General features: G+C 34.8%; 1 protein-coding gene across 3 annotated transcripts in view; it reads right to left on the bottom strand.

Annotated features, from left to right (window-relative positions):
• Positions 1-23,009, bottom strand: part of PDS5A (PDS5 cohesin associated factor A) — a 152,276-nt gene that overhangs the window by 49,008 nt on the left and 80,259 nt on the right. For all 3 annotated transcript variants that reach the window (XM_057725936.1, XM_057725933.1, XM_057725935.1), the window contains exons 11-17: positions 22,131-22,276; positions 19,870-20,021; positions 17,499-17,612; positions 15,457-15,538; positions 14,195-14,243; positions 13,825-13,964; positions 3,699-3,814 (exon numbers count right to left, since the gene is read on the bottom strand). In XM_057725936.1, coding sequence (XP_057581919.1) covers positions 3,699-3,814; positions 13,825-13,964; positions 14,195-14,243; positions 15,457-15,538; positions 17,499-17,612; positions 19,870-20,021; positions 22,131-22,276 — 799 coding nt within the window. The remainder of the gene's footprint in view (positions 1-3,698; positions 3,815-13,824; positions 13,965-14,194; positions 14,244-15,456; positions 15,539-17,498; positions 17,613-19,869; positions 20,022-22,130; positions 22,277-23,009) is intronic.

Here is a 23,009-nt window from a genome sequence, read left to right on the forward strand (position 1 = left end):
ACACATTTATTTAATAAGTATTTACTGACTATTTTGTGTGAAGTCTTAGGGTCTATTCTAGAAATACAGTGTAGAACAAGACAGGCATAATCTCTGCTATCTTTACAGCATGGGTGGGATCATCATTATGAGTCAAAAAGCTACACGAGACAGACCCAAATCTTGAAGCCAGAACTATAGCCCCTCCTCTTATGAAAGTATTTTTCCTCATTTCTAAATTACATAAATAATATACACTCCATATACTTCACAGGGTATGATGAAGCAAAAGATATCACCAATCCAAATACATGTTCAAAACTGCTTTGGAAATCTTCCATGTGTCCCTTTCTCTCCTATCCTGTGTAACAACTGTTACAAATCTTTACCATTCTAACTCAGGTCTACATTTTAAATCCTTCCACTGAGCAGACTTACCTTACTTTTAATGTAATGGAGAACAATGGAGGTTTTGAGTGAAAACTGTAATTTTCCATATTCTGTTTTCTAACCTCCTCTAATTTGTATCTATCATTTTTTAATGCCATAGGGGAAGATTTTCTTCTTCCTGTTCCATTTCTTTAGGGATGGTGCTCTATCATAGTTCTATTTGCCTTACCCCATCTTTAACCTCTCTTCTTTTCTTTTAGTACCTTTTAAAGGTATTTATTCAAAACCCCTTCATTAAAAACAAGAAAAGACCCTTCTTCAAGCTTACTCTCTATCATCTCATCTTTTTCCTTTACTTTTTATAGCTAAACTGTCTATACTAGCTGTCCCTACATTCCAGTTTATCTCCTATAGCAGTTTAGAGGAGTAACAAGGTATATCCCTTTGATCTTCTCAGACCTCAAGATGGCCAGGTGGGATCTAGTAGGGTCCTGCTGAGCTAGGCCACTCACCTCTAGACTTCAGCAGTTTTCTCTGCTCAAATACTATAATTTTCTTTGTGTACCATGATGTGGTATGGAAGGACTATCCTATGCCCTTCTCAATCCATGGTAATCTGGATTTGTCCTTGCTAACCCAAAGAAACTATTTCAGGCATTGTAGTGTTTTTCTATTTTCTAAATTCAATGGATACTTTTTAGTACCTATTTTACTCTGGGCAGCATCTGACCCCTGTCCTCGTTTGACCATGCCTCCTTAAAATCATTTTTTAATGTAATAAATTCCTTTTCTTCTGTCAGCCTCTTAATTGTTAATTTTCCTCAGGATTCAGTCCTCAACGTTTTTCTTTTAAATTTTACCCTCCCCCCAGGTTTCAATCATTACTACAATCACTACTTCATTTTCAACCACTATCTACAGACCAAGAACTAACCGTAGCATGCATATGTGTATTTGTATGTACATAAGTCTGGGGGAAATAAACTAAAATCAATAAGCAATTTTTTAAAAATTATATTTAGAATGATTTTCTACTATTCCCAATCCTTCCTTCCCAAATTCTTCATTATGGCTGAAGTATATACAGTTTTCTAAATACTTCTTGATTGCTTTTGCCTTTGTTCTTTTCTATCTGCTATTTTTCTTCCTAGAATAGCTATTAGCATTCATTCAGCACTTACTGTGTGTGAGGCATTATGTTAAGTGTTCTACATACCAATATGTTACTTAAGCCTCTCAACTACTACTGAGAGGTAATTATTATTGTTTTTAACTTAAAGATAGGAAATTAAAGCTCACAGTAATTTAAATAACCTACTCAATGCCACAGGGCTAGTGGTCTGGTCTGCTCTTTCCCTGAGATCTTCACCTGGCTGATCTCTGTAATTCCTAGTGATCACTCACTACCCATATTATATGCCATCTATTTCAGGAATCTTTCCTAATAACAACGCCAAATCACACAATTCAGGCTAGGTAACTCTCCTTCCCCAGTTGCCCAATGTACTTTACAAATCACTCCACTAAATATATGTTCAGTGAATAAATAAAACCTTCATTGCAATTTATAGTCCATGAAAATTTGGTTACATGGAAGGAATCTAAAATGACATATATTTCTCAATAAAATTAATAAATTGGAATTTTGCATAAAATTAGTTTCTTAGAAATCGTAACCACAAGGTGGCTTTTCTGAACCCAAACAATCATGATGCTACAGTAAAGATGAGTTTTTGGTCTTTTAAGACTAGAGATCAAACACTAGCTTATTATAATTTACTAAAAAAATTCTGTGAGGCCACATGGAGACAAACAGCAAAGGTTTCCTAATGCCGTTATATATCTCTTTCAAAATCAATATGCAAAGGAAAGAGTACCTACCAATTTCCTTGATTTACCCCATTAAAACCAAACAGTATAGAGCAAAGGACACTCGTATCAAAAATAATAAATCTCGGTTTAAGTTATGGTTTTTGCTATTACCTAGCTGTTAAAAACCACCTGGTCTCTCTCAGAACCTTAGCTTTCTTATTTGCAAATAAGGAAATCAAAGTTAAAACACAAACAAAAAAAACCAACCCACAAACATCACCATTATGAGCTGAACTGTGTACCCCCAAATTCATTATGTTGAAGACCTAACCTCCAGTACACCTTAGAATGTGACTGTACTTGGAAATAGAGCCTTTAAAGAGATACATAAGGTAAACTGAGGTCAGATGAGTGGGTCATAATCCCAAATGACTGGTGTCCTTATGTGAAGAGGAGGTTAGGACACAGACATGTGAGGAAAGCAAAGAGGAGGCTATCAGCATGCCATGGGGAGAGCCTTCAGAAGAAATCAAACTTGCTGATACCTTGATCTTGGACTGCTAGCCTCCAGAATGCGAGAAAATAAATTTCTGTTATAACAGAAAATAAACAGACTGTGGTATTTTGTTATGGCAGCCCTAGCAAACTAATACAACTGGAATTTCAATACAACCAAATAAATGATTCACATAAGATAAAATCACTAATAGCTCGAACCAGGTCTCCTAATCCAAAGAAAAGAGAATCAATAAATGCTATTTAGTTACCCAACATGAAAAAATATATAGGTAATCTATTGGAAAATGATTAGTGCAAGGGAAAAGTATCCTCAGAAGTTTACAATAGAAAATCATTAGAAACAAGTGAAATGTATGAAATTATGGGAACAGTTAAATAAAAACAATAGCTTTTAACGTCTATTATGCTAGTCTGCTTCCTTTTTACGTATTATCACTCATTTTCACATTCATCTAACACAGAGATGTTATACCCATATTACAGTTAAAAATAAATTAGAAACTCAGATAAATTAAAGCCAAAAAGCTGGTAAGTAAAAGACACGTGTTTTGAAAGCAGATTTCTCTAATGGCAATCTTGTGCTCTTTTCAAAATATTATTCTGTTTTTCACATATCTCAAGTGAAAAGTGATATAATATATACTTAAAGAACATTATGTGGCCATGAAAATGGTTAAGAAAACTCAAAGGCTCAAGAGAGCCTATAGATTTAAAATTTTCTCCCTTCTTTATTCTTGTATTCTAGGTTTTCTTTAATAAGCACACATGAGCTAAAAATAAACACAAGAACTCTTAAAAAAATTAAAAGTAGTGAAGCAAACCAAAGATCAGAAAATGATCTTTGGTCTTTCTTTCAACTTGAATGATATATGCTTCTGCCATTAAAAAGGTGTACGAGGGAATTTTTTCAGGTCTCCTTGGGGACCCAGAATTTAAACTTACAACACTGTAGTTTCAGATTATATTCTAGTTATGAGTGAATATATATCCTAGCTTACCTGATGGCTTCTGAATCAATGTGCACAGGTGCAATTCTTTCCAAGAGAAATTTGACCATCTCTAGAAAAGGATTTGTTGGCTGCTTAGGATTTGCAAGTTTCCGGGCTATTTCTCTCTATAGAAAGGAAAAGAATTTTACCGTAAGTATCATCCTCTTTCGTGTTTTTCAAAATAAAAATGATCATATGCATCAAAAGCATTTGAAGATTCAAAACCATTAGACGTTAAAAAGCCCTTTTTCTGCTTTATACTGTGACTAAAATGATATACTCATTAGGCAATCACTAGAAAATCTGGACTGCAGAGAAAAGAAAGGGCATGACATGGTACAATTTATGCCTTTTGTCTCATATTTTGCCCATGAAATTAATACCTTGTAAACAATCTTTTAATGTTCTACTTCTGAAAAAATTAAAACAACTTGTACTTTCATGGGTATGTTTCTTTGGTTTATTTCATAGTTTGAAAAAATACTTTTATTTCGGTCAACAGTTTTTTTTTTTGAAGAGGGGAAGACTCATAAGTGTATAAAGTTTTCCAGTTCTGGAAGAACATAGCTGAGTTCAAAGATGGTGGCATTATATCAAAGAGTTCCTACAAAGAAAAGATACTACTGCTGAAAGTTTCCAAAAAATATAAGGACTTAATGATTATAGAGACTGACTCCTCCAAAGACAAGGTTAAATTTACAATGTCCTAGGCACTGGGGAAAGAAATTTACGTTATAATAACAAGGCTTTTAATTGACTATCCCTGATGAATAAGTGTAAATGTTAGCTGAGAAGATAAAGCACATTAAAAGTGCTTTCCAAGGGGACTTCCCTGGTGGTGCAGTGGTTAAGAATCCGCCTACCTCACCTTCTCTTCAGCAAAAGAGGCAAGAATATACAATGGAGACGAGACAGCCTCTTCAATAAATGGTGCTGGGAAAACTGGACAGCCACTTATGAAAGAATGAAGTTAGAACATTCCCTAACACCATACACAAAAATAAACTCAAAATGGATCAAAGACCTAAATGTAATAAGGCCTGACACTATAAAACTTTTAGAGGAAAACATAGGCAGAACACTCTATGACATAAATGACAGCAAGATCTTTTTTGACCTACCTCCTAGAGCAAAGGAAATAAAAACAAAAATAAACAAATGGGACCTAATGAAACTTAAAAGACTTTGCATAGCAAAGGAAACCATAAATATGACAAAAAGACAACCTTCAGAGTGGGAGAAAATATTTGCCAATGAATCAACTGATAAAAGATTAATCTCCAAAATATATAAGCAGCTCATGCAGCTCAATATCATAAAAAACAAACAACCCCATCCAAAAATGGACAGAAGACCTAAACAGACATTTCTCCAAAGAAGACATACAGATGCCCAACAAACACATGAAAAGATGCTCGACATCACTAATCATTAGAGATGCAAATCAAAACCACAATGAGGTATATACCTCACACCAGTCAGACTGGCCATCATCAAGAAATCTGGGAACAATAAATGCTGGAGACGCTGTGGAGAAAAGAGAACCATGCTGCATTGCTGGTGGGACTGTAAATTAATACAGCCACCATGGAAAACAGTATGGAGGTTCCTCAAAAAACTAAAAATAGAACTACCATATGACCCAGCAATCCCACTACTGGGCATATACTCGGATAAAACCATAATTCAAAAAGATACACGTACCACAAAGTTCATTGCAGCATTCTTTACAATAGCCAGGACATGGAAGCAACCTAAATGTCCACTGACAGAGGAATGCATAAAGATGTGGCACATATATACAATGGAATATTACTCAGCCATAAAAAGAAATGAAATTGAGTTATCTGTAATGAGGTGGATGGACCTAGAGTCTGTCATACAGCGTGAAGTCAGAAATATAAAAATAAATACTGTATGCTAATACATATATATGGAATCTAAAAGAATGGTACTGATGAACTCAGTGGCAGAGGAAGAATAAAGATGCAGACGTAGAGAACAGACTTGAGGACACGGGAGCTGGGGGAGGAGAATCTGGGACAAAGTGAAAGAGTAGTACTGACATTTACACACTACCAAATGTAAAATAGCTAATGAGAAGCAACTGCGTAACACAGGGAGATCAACTCGATGGTTGGTGATGACCTAGAGGGGTGGGACAGGGAGGGGATATGGGGATACATGTATAAATACAGCTGATTTGCTTTGCTGTACAGCAGAAACTGGCAAAACAGTGTAAAGCTATTATACTCCAATAAAGATCGAAAGAGAGAAAAAAAAAAAAGAATCTGCCTACCAATGCAGGGAACATGGGTTCGATCCCTGGTCTGGGAAGATCCCACATGCCTTGGAGCAACTAAGCCCATGCGCCACAACTACTGAGCCTGTGCTCTAGAGTCCTCGAGCCACAACTACTAAAGCCCTCAATGAAGATTAGCCCCCACTCGCCACAACTAGAAAAAGCCTGCGTGTAGCAACGAAGACTCAATGCAGCCAAAAATAATAAATTATTTTTAAAAAGTGCTTTCCAAACCATAAATCTATCACAAATGATAGTCACTCTACTAATTTTTTCGTAAAAAAGTTTTTAAGGATATTTGTCCAAGGAGATAAAAGAGAAAGGAAAAAAATTTCTATTGTAGCTTCAGTGACATCTTGACATAAATTAATTATAAAAGTCATATTAAATTAGATACTACCCATATTTGTTATTAGAGTGTAAATCCAAAAGGACTGAGATTCTGAAGAAAATTTATTAGTCACTAGGAGATGCTTGATTTATTTTGTAAGCTGTAATTAATTGAGCAAAATTTCAGCATTTGAGAAAATAAAAATATTTTAGTCAGAGCTTAGGCCTTATATAGTTTGCTCTAAAACACAGATACACATTTAAAATCAACTTAAATTCTGTACTATCTTTTGAAATCAAAATTATTTTGTGCAAGTCTCCCAAAGAGGGGATTTCCCCCCACTCTGTATAAAATGTATTTGCTTTTACATAAGATAAAGTCAGTGATTGTCTATGCCACTGGAACAAATATGCCATTGGAAAATAATTGCTAGGCAAACTATACAGTCAGTACTAAAAAATGGAAAAATTAGGCATTAGGAAAGAGTTATGGTACTACATATAAGCATAAGAAAAATAAAGGAAATGCTAACAGGAAAAAGAATCAATCACATTTAAGCAATATAAAATATACCAATGTATGTAAACAATAATATTAGGCACAGTTTTAAAAATCTGACATTTCTGTATTTCCATATAACAATCTTACATTTAAATAATTCTTCAAACCATATTTTATGTGTATAATATTTAGGTAATCTCTCATAACAATTATTTTAAAATAGCATACACGTCATAATCATAAGCGATACTGGGGATGAGCAACAAGCCAAATTAGCATGTGGCAAGTAAGCAGCAACAAATACAGTTTCCTTGACTTCTTTACATACTCAAGAAAAAAAAGGGTACCCGTACATACTTCCAATACACAAACAGAAACATCAAACAAAGACATTTTACAACTGAAAAGTAGCTGCAAACTACTTTTGAAAAGTAACCATACGTAATCCTTTTAGGATATGACAGTAGAAAGAGTAAGGAAATAATTCTTTCTGTATTCCTGACAATGCTTCAGAAATTTCTGATCAAATCTATGCTATCACTGCAGGCTGATATTACTATCAATACTAATATGTATTTACTAGTTAACATAGTTACATAAGTTGTTTAGAATATTTAAGCACTAAGGTATATCAAAGAAATAAAGAAATAGCCCCTATTCTCAGGCAATTTATAATTTATTAATCTTATTACAAAAAATTTTTTAAAGCTTTAAAAAATGCTGCATCTATATATCCCCTTTTTCATACATTTTTGCTTTCTCTTTTTGACAATAAAAAATATCTATTTGTTTAAAAAAAAAGTATTCTTTCACATACACAGAATTCCCTCTTGTATACTTTATTGCTTTCCTAGCTAATCAAAATGATTCCTGAGGAACTTTCCTGGTGGTCCAGTGGTTAAGACTCTGTGCACTCCCAATGCAGGGGGCCCAGGCTCGATCCCTGGCCAGGGAACTAGATTCCGCTTGCCGCACCTAAGAGATCCTGCATGCCGCAGCTAAAAACAAAAGATCCACATGCTGCAATGAAGATCCTGCATATGGCAACGAAGATCCTGCATACCAGTGGTGCAGCTAAATAAATAAATAAATACATAAAATTAAAGATTCCTGAAAGGATTTAGTATTAGCAATATTTTTTTTGCAGCTGGAATCAGTAAACTAGATAAAACATCTCTTGTAAGAAATAATTTCCAAAAGTTTAACTTTCATGTTAGTGACCTGCTCTTTTGGATTCCTGGACCCAATTCCAACACTGGGGTGGGGGTGGGGGGAGAGGTGTCCCCCTCCCCCCACTTATAAACAAGCAATTCTCTGTATACCAGCAGAACATCCTAAAATTTAATCCCTACCCCCGCCACCCACCCAACTCTCCCACTTCAGATGCCAGTTGCAAGCGCAGGTTTTCCTGTACTTCTGACAAAATGATTGTAAAACAGAGGTTTCCACAACCTTGTTCCCACAAGGTTCCCTTCTTGGGCTCAATTAATTTGCAAGACTGTCTCAAGAACTCAGAGAAACATTTTCTTACTATTATCACATCAATGGTTTACTATAAAAGTATGTAACTTAGGAACAGCCAGATGGAAGACATGCAAAGGACAAGGTACTGGGAAAGGACTCAGAGCTTCCATGTCCTCTATGAGCTTGCTACTCTCTCTCAATCTCCACGTTCACCAAACCAGAAGCTCTATGAATCATGTCATTTTGGGGTTTTATGGAGGCTTCACTACATAGGCATGACTGATTAAATAAATCACTGGCCACTGGTGACTGAAGTCTATCTCCAGCCCCTCTCCCCTCTGAAAAGGTCCAACCCTCTAATCACATGGTTGCTCTGATGGCAACCAGCCCCCACCCTTAGGTGAGTTCCAAGTTACCTCAATAACGTAACAAATGACACCTTTGTTGCTTTCATCGCAGGTAATTTCAAGGGTTTTAGGAGCTCTGTGCCAGCAATACGGACAAACACCAAATATAAATTTCTCATTAAAAATCACAATATCACACCTGTATATCACTCTTATTAAACTAGAGAAAATAGGAAACATTCTATGACTGTTACTAAATAGCATAAGTTAGCATCTCTCTCTCCCCTTCTGTTTTTTTCTTCTGGACCTCCTCCAGGAGATATAACTATGCTAATATATACTAACAAGGTCTGAATCTCAGATTTCTAAATATAACTGCTGGAGGCTACATATAGATCATTATCATCTCCTATCCCTAAAATATCTCCTCTGATACACAGTCACCCAAACTAGAAATACAGCAGTCATTCTTCACATAGTGGTCTAATTCCTACTTATCCTTTAAGATTCAATTCAGGAATCACTTATTCTAGAACATGCTATTCCCATGTTCACCTTTGCCTGGTATGGCTGCTGTTCCTTTGTGTTACCAAAGTGCATGATTCTATCAGAATATTTAACACATTGTATTCTCTGTTGAAACATTTGCCTGCCTCTGTCACCTTAACAACAACTTCGGTGAGAGAGCATGTATAATACAACTTACTAACTTAACGTAGTGAATTATGTAGTGAATGGTATAGGCTTGATTAAAGGACAAAATAAAATTTGGACTTCTGAAGACACAATGCATATCTAGATAATCCCATAATGAAGGTTTTCTTTAAAGTGTAGTAGGTTAACTACTCATCAGAATTGCTTTGAGATTTTGCTAAAAGATGGGAGATTCAGGACCCCACTTGATGTATTTTATTTTATTTTTATTTTTTTGATGTATTTTAATAATTCCTTGTATTTGTCATGCATATGTAACACCCTAAGAATTACTACTTATTTACATCTTATAGGGCAGTGCAGGGGGTACTCTATTAGCTGTACATAAATTTTAACTTTATCTTATTCGTTTAACAATCCAATAAGGTTGATAATATTTATAGGTGAAGAATATGAAGCTCAGAAATACTGAGCAACTCATTAAAGGTCAAATTGGTAGTAAATGCTGAAATTCAAACCTAGGACTATCGCAAATGCTGAATTAGCAATCTTCCTGAAAAACCTTAAAATCTGGAAACCATGGTCATAGGAAGATGCTAGAGGATAAAATTGCAAGCAGAGCTGAAGCTATGGCAAATTAAGTGGTCCTTCTCTAGAACCAAGGTGTGGAAACTCAAAACCTGAAGTCCAAAGAGTAAGCAAATCTATATAGCACATATTTCAATACCATTGCTCACCCTCTCACTATACCAACATGTATATTCGTATTAACCCACAGTATGTGTCTATTCACATTCCTTGATCAAAGAACTTTTGCTAAAATTTTTTTGGAATAGAATTGAGACAAAAGGGGAGAAAAATCAGATCCCCACTCCTATTAACTCTGCTACCAAGGAAAAAAAGAATGTGGACATTAAAGGATATGTATAGCTAATAACAACAGCCTTTGGGAAGAAGAACAAAATGATACAGATGTTCTGGAAAACAGCAAAACTATTCTAACAGTGGCTGTTTTCCTGAGCATTTAAAGGGTATTACAGAGATAGCTTCCTTCACAAGGGGGCAGACAGCAGTATCACGCAGTATCAGCAGTATTTCATCTTGTGGAACTGAAAACCACAGCCACAGAAAGACAGAGAAAATGAAAAAGCAGAGGACTTTGTACCAGATGAAGGGACAGGATAAAAACCCAAAGAAACAACTCAATGAAGAGGAGATAGGCACCCTTACAGAAAAAGAATTCAGAATAATGATAGTGAAGATGATCCAGGACTTTGAAAAAAGACTGGATGCAAAGATCGAAAAGTTTACCGAAGACCTAAAAGAATTAAAGAGCAAACAAACAGAGATATACAACACAATAACTGAAATGAAAAATACACTAGAAGGAACCAATAGCAGATTAATGGAGGCAGAAAAAAGGATAAGTGACCTGGAAGACAGAATGGTGACAATCACTGAAGCGGAAAAGAATAAGAAGAAAAGAATGAAAAGAACTGAAGACAGCCTAAGAGACCTCTGGGACAATGTTAAACGCATCAACATTCGCATCATAGGGGTCCCAGAAGGAGACGAGAGAGACAAAGGACCCAAGAAAATATTGGAAGAGATTATAGTTGAAAACTTCCCTAACATGGGAAATAGCTACCCAAGTCCAAGAAGCACAGAGAGTCCCAGGCAGGATAAACCCAAGGAGAAACATGCCAAGACATACAGTAGTCAAACTGACAAAAATTAAAGACAGAGAAATGTTATTAAAAGCAACAGGGGAAAAATGACAAATAACATACAAGGGAACTCCCATAAGGATAACAGCTGATTTCTCAGCAGAAACTCTGCAAGCCAGAAGGGAGTGGCATGATATATTTAAAGTGATGAAAGGGAAGAACCTACAACCAAGAATACTCTACCCAGCAAGGATCTCATTCAAATTCGACAGAGAAAACGGAGAAATCAAAAGCTTTACAGACAAGCAACAGCTAAGAGAATTCAGCACCACCAAACCAGCCCTACAACAAATGCTAAAGGAACTTCTCTAAGCGGGAAACATAAGAGAAGAAAAGGACCTACAGAAACAACAACAAAACAATTAAGAAAATGGTAATAGGAACATACATATTGATAATTGCCTTGAATGTAAATGGACTAAATGCACCAACCAAAAGACACAGACTGGCTGAATGGATACAAAAACAAGACCCATATATATGCTGTCTCCAAGAGACCCACTTCAGACCTAGGGACACAGACAGACTGAAAGTGAGGGGATGGAAAAAGATACTCCATGCAAATGGAAATCAAAAGAAAGCTGGAGTAGCAATACTCATATCAGATCAAATAGACTTTAAAATAAAAAATGTTACAAGAGACAAGAAAGGGCATTATATAACGATCAAGGGATCCATCCAAGAAGAGGAAATAACAATTATAAATATATATGCACCCAATATAGGAACACCTCAACACATAAGGCAAATGCTAACAACTATGAAAGAGGAAATGCAAGGCAGAAATAGAAACACAGATGTAGAGAATAAACACATGGACACTAAGTGGGGAAAGTGGGGAGGGTTGGAGGGGAATAAATTGGGAGACTGGGATACCAAATTGTACACTCTAAATATATGTTGTTTATTGTCTGTTAACTGTATCTCAATAAAAGTTCTTAAAAAATAAAAATGAAAAAATAAAAGGTATTATAAATCCTATTTACATATGAGGACACACAGATTAAGTTAAATAATGTGCTCACAATACACAATGCTAATGTAAGCTAAGAGAGAAATTACTGTGAAACCATTTACCAGAGAAAATGAACTAAAAATATATGAAGAATAGAAATTTTTTTCCTCTAGAATAGAGTTCTACTAGTCATTTGTGGCCTTTACTTAAATATCCTCAGAACAACCTCTCCTCCAAAAAGGTGTCATTACCACACTCTTTTCAGTGCAAGTGCAGTCCTCATCTCCACTTTCCTGCTTCCTACAATTGATTCATCCTGAGATGTTTTCCTTACAACATCTGTTTTGCATGTATTTTTTGGATTTGGAAACTCTTAGATATTTCTGTCCGACAGACAGTAGGAATTCATGTTAGTACCATTTTTCATACTCAAGCTCAAGTCCTATTTTTCTCAGATCAAAAAATTCCACTTGACTGTTCACTCTTAAGGTCCATATATCTTAAGCAGTACTCGGTTTGTACTGGTTCTTGCAAACAATGATAAAATGTAAAGAAAGAACACCATCGAAGGTCTATGAGATCTGGACTCTCTACCTGCAGCTCAGCCACTATAACCAGCTGTGAAACACTGGATGAGAAACTTCACTTCTTTAAAATTCAATCCTTATCTGTAAAATGGAGTGGTTAAACCAATTATCTCTACACTTTTTTCAAGCTATTTCATTCTATGATCCAATTATATTAGTAGATGCTCGAGAGGATACAGTATTCTGGAACTGGAATTCTAAATAGTGAAGGAGTAAATGAAACCTTTAAATGTTCTCAGCAAACCATCCTGTTCAGAAGTGCAAAGACAGAGGTAGTCTGGGTACTTGGAACATCTACATCCCTAGGCCCAGAATACCTGGCTCTTTCTTCCCTAAACTGGCTTCCTCCCACCTCTTCCTAATTACTGCTCTTTTAAGATCCACTTAGAGACCCTATATCCTTATTAGACTGAAAAAAATACATACTCCATGCTCCCAGATGACTCTGTATATATATCTATTATAGTCCTTATCCCTTATCACATATTTAAATAATCATCTTTCTACAACAAAGTTAAACATAAATAACTGAAATGATTTTCTTTTTTTTATTTATCTCTGTAAGCCTGGTCCCAAGTACAGTGTTTGTCATATATGTGTAATACTACAGAAATACAATTCATTTAAATCCTAAAGGGCAGTCTAGAGCCATGTATCTATATCTCCTCTTAATAACCCTGTGAGGTTGCTAACATGTATGGATTTACTAATGGTCATACTGGCAGTAAATTGTAAAGATGAAATTAAACAGAAACCGTCTCATAAAATGCTAAATAAATGAATGGATGAGTTTTTCCTTCCTGATATTGTCAACAATTGGTTTTCTATAAAATAGAGTCTAAGAATAGAATGAAGGATAAATAGGAATTACCTTATCTATAAATGTGTATACGGCAATGTAACTACTGCTGATTTATCTACAAGGGGTTTTCCCTGCTAATACATGGGAGAAGAAAATACACACACACACACACATTTAGAAAATTCTTATTTACCTAGTGAATGTCTACTAAATACAAAGCATTTTATCTTGCCCAACTCCTAGGACCAATCTCCCTGGCTTAGTTCTCTAGTGGTTTTCTTAGAATTTGGCTGCCGGGTGGTAAGTAAAGAGAACTAAGATGACCACAGATATACTCCTAGGTAATTCAGAGCTAACAATATTGTTAAACCCACATAAATAAAATAATCTATGTAAGGCTTTAATGAAATGTAAGTTTCTATAAGCAAAGCTAGGAGAACAACTATAAAAGTATAATTTACTAACCACACAGACATCTGCCTGTTTGCATGAACAAGTTGGGCTGATTAACAACTCCAACTGAGACCGCAGTTTTTCATCATCACCGAGAACTTGGTTAAATTTCTTCACAAAATCTTGCGCTTTCCCAGGGTCAGGCAAATTCTCTATAAAATTAAAACAGAATCAGTATCACAAAAGAAAAACTACTAAACTAAAAGCAAGCTGTCTTAAAAAATCATACTGAGCCATCAAAAGATAATCAGGCAATCTGGCTCTTAGAAATAAAATTATTAAGAAAAGGATTATTTTTTCTTAGTATTAAATTGAAGATAGTCCCGCTGGGTAAGTTATTTGTTATCTACTATATATCTGTGGAGTGAATAAACATACTCACTTGCTATGGTCATCAGTTTTCCAAACATGGCAGAACAGTTAGCCTCAGACTAAAATTTAAAACAAAAACAAAAGCTGTCATATGTGCTAGCAAATTTCGGTAAGAAAGCTTATACTCAGTATTATACATTTTTTTAAGTTGAAAAAAAATCCATCACAATATACCCACTAGAAAATGGCTTACCATATTTATACCCTATGTTGATAACAAAGAACTATGGAATAGCAACAATTATTAAGTTAGCACAAATAGAAGGAAAGGAGATGCCAGTAGAAAGTTATTTTAAAAATTTTAAAAGAGTATATAACTTTCATAGGGAAATTATGTTGCCAGAAGATTGAACCGAAGATAATGAAAACAATTACTATATCAAAATTACTGTGAAACCATACATCAAAGAAAATTAACCAAAAATGTGGAGAGTAGACAAATTTTCTTTCTGAATAGAGTTCTGTTAACTATTTTGTATCCCATTACTTAATATGTCACCTCCCCTCCTACTGCCCTTTCCTCTACAACAAAAGTATTGTTTTATCACTGAATCTGTATGGTCCCATGAACCATCTGCTTTTGTTACAGTTTTGTTGGATCACAGTTATGCCCATTCATTTATGTACTATCTCTGTTTCTGTATCACAAAGGTAAAGTTAAACAGTTCACCAGAGACTGTATGGCTGGCAAAGCCTGGATTTTTTACTATCTAGTCATTTACAAAAAAAAGTTTGACAACCCTTGCTTGGGCCACTGAGGGGACTCTGTGTATGGTTCCCTGGCTAAGAACATATATTCTAGCAAACATGTTTAGAATTATATTAAGAGATTATTCAAGTTTCTTTTCTGCCCCCTCCAGAAAATGTCAGGCAGAATTTCTTTGTTAATTTGACTTTGGCATATTCAAAGGATTGATAACTGGTTTGATACTGACTCTACAATGAAGGACCAAAAATCACAAAGCAAAAAAAAAGTATGATTTTGAATATAATTTTATATTAAGGTTTAATTCCAATGATCTGAAAATTGATAAACTATAACTTCTTAGTGTCTAAATACTTGATATGCTGAAAAACACCATTTCTTTGCTCATGATGGAAAATAAGATTTTGTTATATTCATGTGAAATGCAAATTTAGCTTGGATAACCACAGATATTGTTTAACTGACATTTTGGGAAAAAACACTTGAAATACTTTCTGCTTGTTTCATTATATATAACTAGAAAAATTAATGACTAAAACTATGAATTTAAAAAATCATGAACCTACTGTAGGCTGCTTGTGCAAATCCAATAGTTCTCGTACATGACTTCTAAGCATGTTCTGACATTTCCACATTTCATTGAGAGCTCTGTAAATAAAGTTATAAATATATTAAAAAAAACATAATATAACAATACTGGTAACTATTCAACCTGACTACTTTTCTTACAACATTCTTCTACATCAACCTAAAATTTTAAGCACCAGAAAATTAACTTATTAGGATTAACATAGTTCAGTTTAAAATAGTAAATATAAGGCTTCTTATGAGAGTAGATATTTGAGAAGTCAGTAAGGATGAAAAGAATCTTGGCAGGTAAACTGAAGGAACTGAGACATTCTAAGCAGAGGTAGCCAGAATGTTCTGCTACAAAGAGCGATAAAATGTCATCAAAGTGCGTGGCACATACAGGAAAGTGAAAAAAATTTATAGGCTTGGAGCACGGAATGTGAGTGGGGGAAACATAAGGAAGCTGGGACATACTAGAGAAAAGGATCAGATCATGAAGGCCTTTTTATGCCAGGCTAACGCAGGATGCATGAAGTAGTGTAGACTATTGCAAAAAATGAATTTCTTAGAAATGATGTGGATTCAAAATGCTAAATTTAAATTGAGTTTCTTTATTCCAGACTCTTCTCTCCATGAAAGCAGATTTTCTTCTCTCACAAACCCACTCCGTAATTTCAGGTGCCCAAAAGACCTCTGGGAAATTAGTCTATCTCTGAGTACTCTTTGCCAAATACTTTGAAATACAGAGACCAAGACCTTAGGCCAGAGGTTTACTACCTACAGTGAACATTATGAACTACTTGCAAATCCTTTTTAAAATGATGGCTAATGCCTTCTAATAGGATGCACCAAGGATATGTTACTCTGTGGACTTTCTGCTGAAAATGCATAATCTCAATCCAATGATGAGGAAACAGTGGATGAACCCAAACTGAGAGAACGTTCTACAAAACAACTGGCCTACGCAATATTCTTCTGAAAAATGTCAGTCATAAAAGACAGAGACAGACTGAGGAATGGTTCCAAATTAAAAAAAGACTAGAGACATGATAATTAAGCATGCAATGTGCAATCCTAGAAAGGGAAAAAAACATCCATAAAGGACACTATTTGGACAACTGAAGAAATTTGAATACACATTGGATTAGACAATAATATTTTGTCAATGTTAAATCTCCTGATTTTCATAACGGCATTCTAGTTATATAAAAGAGTATCCCTGTTCTCAGGGAATACACACTGAAGTATTAGGGGTAAAGGGATCCAATGTGTGCAAATTACTATCAATAGATCAGAAGAAAATATGTATATAAAGTATGTGCAAATGGTAAAGCCAATGATAAAAAAAATTATGAATCTGACTAAAGGGGCTATCACAAAGCTTTATATTATTCTCACTACTTTTCTATAAATTTGAAATTATATGAAATTAAAGGCAACATATACATGTAAATGTAATAGCTGAGGTTCTTATTCAGAAGAATCAGAATTCTCAATGATAGGAGTTATTTAGTTTTTTAAAAGCTTTATTAAAGTGGAGTGTCCACACATCCTAAGTGGCCTGGGATAGTTAAAGTTTATGCCAGTTGTCTTAACAAAATTATTAACAGTGCCTCCCTTCAATTTAAAAATATCTTAGTTTTGACAAAATCATATGGTTATTTTACACAGAAGTGATTTGGACATGCTCTCCTGACAAAAAACCAGTTCTCAGTTCTTAGGCTTAGTACGGTAAAGCTTTAAAAGCATGATTTAGATCCCAGTTAACAGGTGAACAAAAGATAATTTTGACATGGGGACTTCTCTGAATCCCTGAAACCATATTACTGGCTCAACTGCCAAACGTGCCTATGCATATAGAAACATTTTTGCTTTTAACTTAACTGAACTTATAAAAGTGTTCTCTCTAAATATTTATCTGAGGTTCTTGATTCAACTAGAAGAAGCAACAACCCTATCAACAATAATTAATTAGATAAGATGAAGTAATTTTAAAAAATCCTCAAGAAATATTCCAGTCATTTAAAAAATAACTTACTTGACAGCATTTGGATCCAAACTAGCATATAAATAATACAAACATTTCATTCTCTCTTCTGTTTCCAGGTTGTGGGGGACAAGATACTGAGCAAAGATTTTCTCTACCAACAGTCTATGAAGAGAACAAAAAAACCCAAGTAACAAAATTATTCTACTTTTTAGAAGCCATAGCCATTTTATATTTTTACTACCTCATGCAAAGATACCATACCAATCAATCGTGACATCCATGTGTGCAAATACAATGGTAAAAAATTAGCATGTGATCAATGCTTTTCCTTACAAGTATGGTTATTTTAAAATTTAGAGCTACGGTTGCTATTTGTGGCTTTACATTTTGTCAGTATGAAACATTTGTTCTAAGAGGGTTATGTATTATTCCTAAGCACAAGGTGCTATGCTGTTCTACCTGTTCTTCTTCATCAGTCTGGAGCTATAGCACATTACTTAACGTTACACATAAAGCTATGACCTTAAGAATAACTAATTCTCAAAAAAAAAATTAATTTCCTTTGATTACAGTTTGGCTCCTTTCCCATGTTGTCATTTAGTAAAATCAGAAGGATCTTCCTTCATCTTCCTGAAAACTTAGCTTTTCTTACACACATCTGCCTCCTTTCCACATTCCACATGCTTTAAATCCCTCACCAATATTAAAATACCCTTCTTGCATAGCTTGTAATTATTATTAAACATCAATGGAAAAAGAAAATATAAGGGTTAAAAAAAAAAAATAAGGGTTCTTCATAAGTCAATGAAATACATAATCAATGATGTCAAAGTAGTCAGTCTAATTCAATAAAATATTGCAAAGTATTTTGCAAAAACCAGAAATCATTACTATAATCCAAGAGAGACTTGTAAGTAACATTCAGAAAAGGAAAACAACATAAGCTCTCAAGAAAAGAATCTTCTTTTTTTAAGTAAATAAATTTATTTATTTATTTATTCAGCTGTGTTGGGTTTTCATTGCTGCTGCATGTGGGCTTTCTCTAGTTGTGGTGAGCGGGGGCTGCTCTTCATTGTGGTGCGCAGGCTTCTCACTGCAGTGGCTTCTCTTGTTGCAGAACACGGTCTCTAGGTGTGCGGGCTTTAGTTGTGGCACACGGGCTTAAGAGTTTTGGCTCATGGGCTCTAGAGTGCAGGCTCAATAGCTGTGGTGCACGGGCTTGGTTGCTCTGTGGCCTGTGGGATCTTCCCGGACCAGGGCTCGAACCCATGTTCTCTGCAATGGCAGCTGGATTCTTAACCACTGCACAAACAGGGAAGCCCAAGAAAAGAATTTTCTAATTCTAATTTTCTATGTATGGGGATGGATGTTAAACAGACTTATCGTGGTGATCATTTGGCAAAATGTACAAACACAGGATCATTATGTTATAAATCTGAAATTAATATAATGCTGTATGTCAATTATACCTCAATTAAAAAAAAATACAGTAATACCTCTATTAGCAGTTATTAAACAGTGCTACATTGCCAGGCAGTGGGCTAGGGGGGCATTACATTCATTATTTTATTTAATCCACAAGACAATCCTGTAAGGAAGGCTTTATTATTACACCTTTTTAGATAAAATCAAGTGCACAGAAGTTAAATAAGCTGTGCGAGGGCACAGATCTAACAAGGGGCAGAATGAACATTTGGTCTCTGGTCTGAGTCCAAATGTCATGCCTATTTCACTATTATACTAACTTAAAATTGTGGCTACAGTCATTATTATTATTATTATTTGTAAATAAATAAATTTATTGGCTGCGTTGGGTCTTTGCTGCTGCGCACAGGCTTTCTCTAGTTGTGGCGGGTGGGGGCTACTCCTTGTTGCGGTTCGCGGGCTTCTCATTGCAGTGGCTTCTCTTGTTGTGGAGCATGGGCTCCAAGCGCATGGGCTTAGTCGCTCCGCAGCATGTGGGATCTTCTCAGACCAGGGACTGAACCCATGTCCCCTGCGTTGGCAGGCGCATTCTTAACCACTGCGCCACCAGGGAAGTCCCTAGAGTCTTATTTAAACATGGTATGTCCATTGGACTTCCCTGTGGGTCCAGTGATTAAAAACCTGCCTTTCAATACAGGGGACACGGGTTCAATCCCTGGTTGGGGAACTAAAGATCCCACATACCTCAGGGCAACTAAAGGCCATGTGTCACAACTAGAGAGAAGCCCGCATGCTGCAACAAACAATCCTATGTGCCACAGACACAGCCAAAGTAATTAATCAATTAAAATAAATAAATAAACATGGTCTGTCTAAATATGTAGAAAGTGATTTCTAAACTTAGAAACTAATTATTATGAAAAATTAAATAGAAATTATATAAAAAAATTAAAAGCGCTTTCATACTCAACCATTTTACCAACATATTACTCACTTGTCATCAATGCTATTCTGATAATATATATGCAAAAGTTTGTCCTTTATCCAGCTGACTTTCTCTGCAGCTTCCTTTCCTGCTTCCCCGTGAAGACAGTATTTCTTATAAAGCTGAGCCAAACCCATCATAGCTTCTTTTCTTACTCGCCACTAGAAAGTATAAAGTTTATTGGATGAGCCAGAAACCAAACGTTAGTATACTAATCTGCAAAAATTACCATTTCTTCACTGGGCTGCACAATCAGATTTATGTGTACATAGACTAGCACAATGTTTATTATCATAAAAGGCAGACAAATCACTTAACCAACAATTTTGATTATGTTTCTATTTAGAAATCAGACTACTTTCTGAAATTATCCAGTGGAAATATTGCTAAATCACTTACTTACTTGGCTTTTATTTCCCTCAAAGCCAAGCATTAGTAAATCTTACAGAGGATTTCATTAGATTCTGTCTAAAAAAAAGTTGGCCAAGTTTTAGAAGTGATTAAAAAAAATAAAAGAGAAAGTGTATAATTCACTCTGCAAACAAAAGCCCTATCATCTGGAATGTTTTATCCTAGTTACATCCCTTTTGATATTAACTCAATAAGAAGAGCAAACTTTAGTATCAAGATCTTGGAATTACAAAGCTGGTAAACATCTTAGTGACCACCTTAAGTGAATCTCCTTACTTTGTAGATTAAAAGGGCAAATTATTTACTTAGTCACATCCTAGTCCATGAAAGATTCTTTGGGACTTAAAGAGATTGGAATGGTTTGTGAGGAGGAAAGAAAGGTGGTGAGAGGAGGGTGGACAGAAAAGGAGACTATAAAAACCTAGAGTTAGAATGACTAGCATGATATAACAATAATAAGTTATTTGTCTCAATAACAAATCAGAGTATACTAATCTTTGGTTTATTTAAGTTAATACTTTCTTATAATTTTTTGAGATAATTTTCTCAATTTTAGGCTATTTCGTAGATGAAATGAAATTCTACTCCCATATAACAGGTAACAGATGCCTTTTGACATTTCTAACATGAAACCAAAGAATGTAAGCAGTGAAATCAAAGCTTTAAGTCCTGTCCCCACATTTTATACAAGAGAAAACAAAATTCAGAAAGACTATTTCCTGAAGGTCATTTAATTCACCACACCAAAATCCAGCTCCTAAAATGTCCAGTAGGTGTTATTAGACCATATCATACAGTCTCAGTAACAAGAATCATTTATTCAGCTCTTTCTGAGACTATAAACAAACACTGACAGAAATAGGAGTGAAATGTTTCTGAAAGAAGGAAGTAACACAAATGGCAAGACCTGAAATCTGGTGTGGGGGGGTGAGTTAACAACTAACCAGTAGGGAGTGTCACTTCATTTAAATGAAAGCCTAGGGGTTGGGGTGGGGGGCGGGGAGGAGAGACAATGACAGACTCTTCAGAGTTAGAATTACTGACACAGCTGAACAGGTTAAATGATATCTACTTTATATATCTGTCTCCCATGACTATTTCAAAAGAACTTAAAGAATGCATCTTGCTATATTTCTATAGCAAGATACTGCTTTTCTACCCTGAAATTATAGCTAAATTACATTGGTTTCAGGAGGGTAGCAGATTTTCAACTGCGCTTCAAATAAAATAGCACACTGCAAAGGCAACCTTTGTTAAAGACGTTAATAAGTAACACATTTAATCAGCCTGCCTTGCCTGTGTGTCTCTTACCTGCGGTTGACACTATTTCTTAGCAACCACTACTACTGTTCTTAGTACTACTTTTCTTTATCAACCCTGCACCCACGTGGAGGAAATTACACAAAAAGAGTAATAACTAAACATCACTTCAGCCCTTAGCCTAGCACAGCAATATGGAAACAACACTTTCATAGGAAGTATGATATTCTAAGACAGTTACTCCTGAAAATGCTAACTATAAAAGCAATAAATGCTGATGATCAATCACTATTCTTCTGAAACTCATCAAGTAAGTGAAAAGGTAAAATAAAACTTTAATTTAGCTATTCTTTTTGTAAAGGTAAGCTAAAAAACCCACGCCTAAGATCTGAAAAGCTGTAGAATCCAATGCATTCATTTGTAAAGATAATTAAAAGATATGTAGGAAACATACAAATTATTAGCTTTTTATCTGGTATTTCATTAGTCTGACTTTCACAAAGAAAAACTTTAAATATAACAGAAAATAATTTCTATTGTATTTTGCTAACAATGTAAACACAGTAAATTATAAAAGAATAAAATTCCTCAGATTTTACCCGTTTGTCCAGTGTTCTTTCTCTCACAAAGCCAAGTAGCTGATCATTTACTAAGGCAAGGTCTCTTTTGGCAGCTGTTATTATAGTAACAATGACATCATGACGAATAGCTTCTTCTGGATCGTGTGATCTAACTTTCAAATATTCTGAAATGGAAAAAATTAAACTAAACGTTAGCTATAATATTTATTATGGTCAGAATGACAAAAAAAAATCAATTTCTTTTTTAAGTTTATGTCCATACTGGAACAACGATTATAAAATATAGCTTAAATTAAAATTACTTAATTTTTGAGCTGGTAATACACTACATAATAACAAAATAAACTATACCACACTATTATTGTAAAGTCACATCTTAATAAATAATATATTTTAAATCAACTATTCTGGAAAAGTCAAATCAGCACCTGAAATTAAATCAGCACCTGATGTATACAGTTTAAAATTTAAGTTAATGATATATATTAAAAGACTTAAAAGAAATACAGTAAAAATGCTTATAGCAAGTTAGCTGACAGGTATATACCTGCACACTACACAATATAAAACAACATTCTATGACCTCTAAAAAAATCCTAAATAATTATGATACAAAGTTATTTCTTCTTTTTTGGTAAACAGTATTTTGATAGCAGCTATTTATTTGTTACAACCAAATAAGTAAGTTTAAATGCTCTAATTCAAGTGAAGAATGAGAAATTCTAGTCTACTTCAGAAGAAATCACTTTCCTACTTAGATATGTTTCTATATTTAATTATCACATCGAAAAACATATAAACCCGGAGTCATAAGGAAGAGTCTACTCCCTCAAACTATGATTTCCAAAAAATTCCAAAGGATTTCAATGTGGAGATTTCAAATGTAATTTTATTGTA

This window comes from Hippopotamus amphibius, chromosome 3 (assembly GCF_030028045.1).
Source record: "Hippopotamus amphibius kiboko isolate mHipAmp2 chromosome 3, mHipAmp2.hap2, whole genome shotgun sequence".
Lineage (NCBI taxonomy): Eukaryota > Metazoa > Chordata > Mammalia > Artiodactyla > Hippopotamidae > Hippopotamus > Hippopotamus amphibius.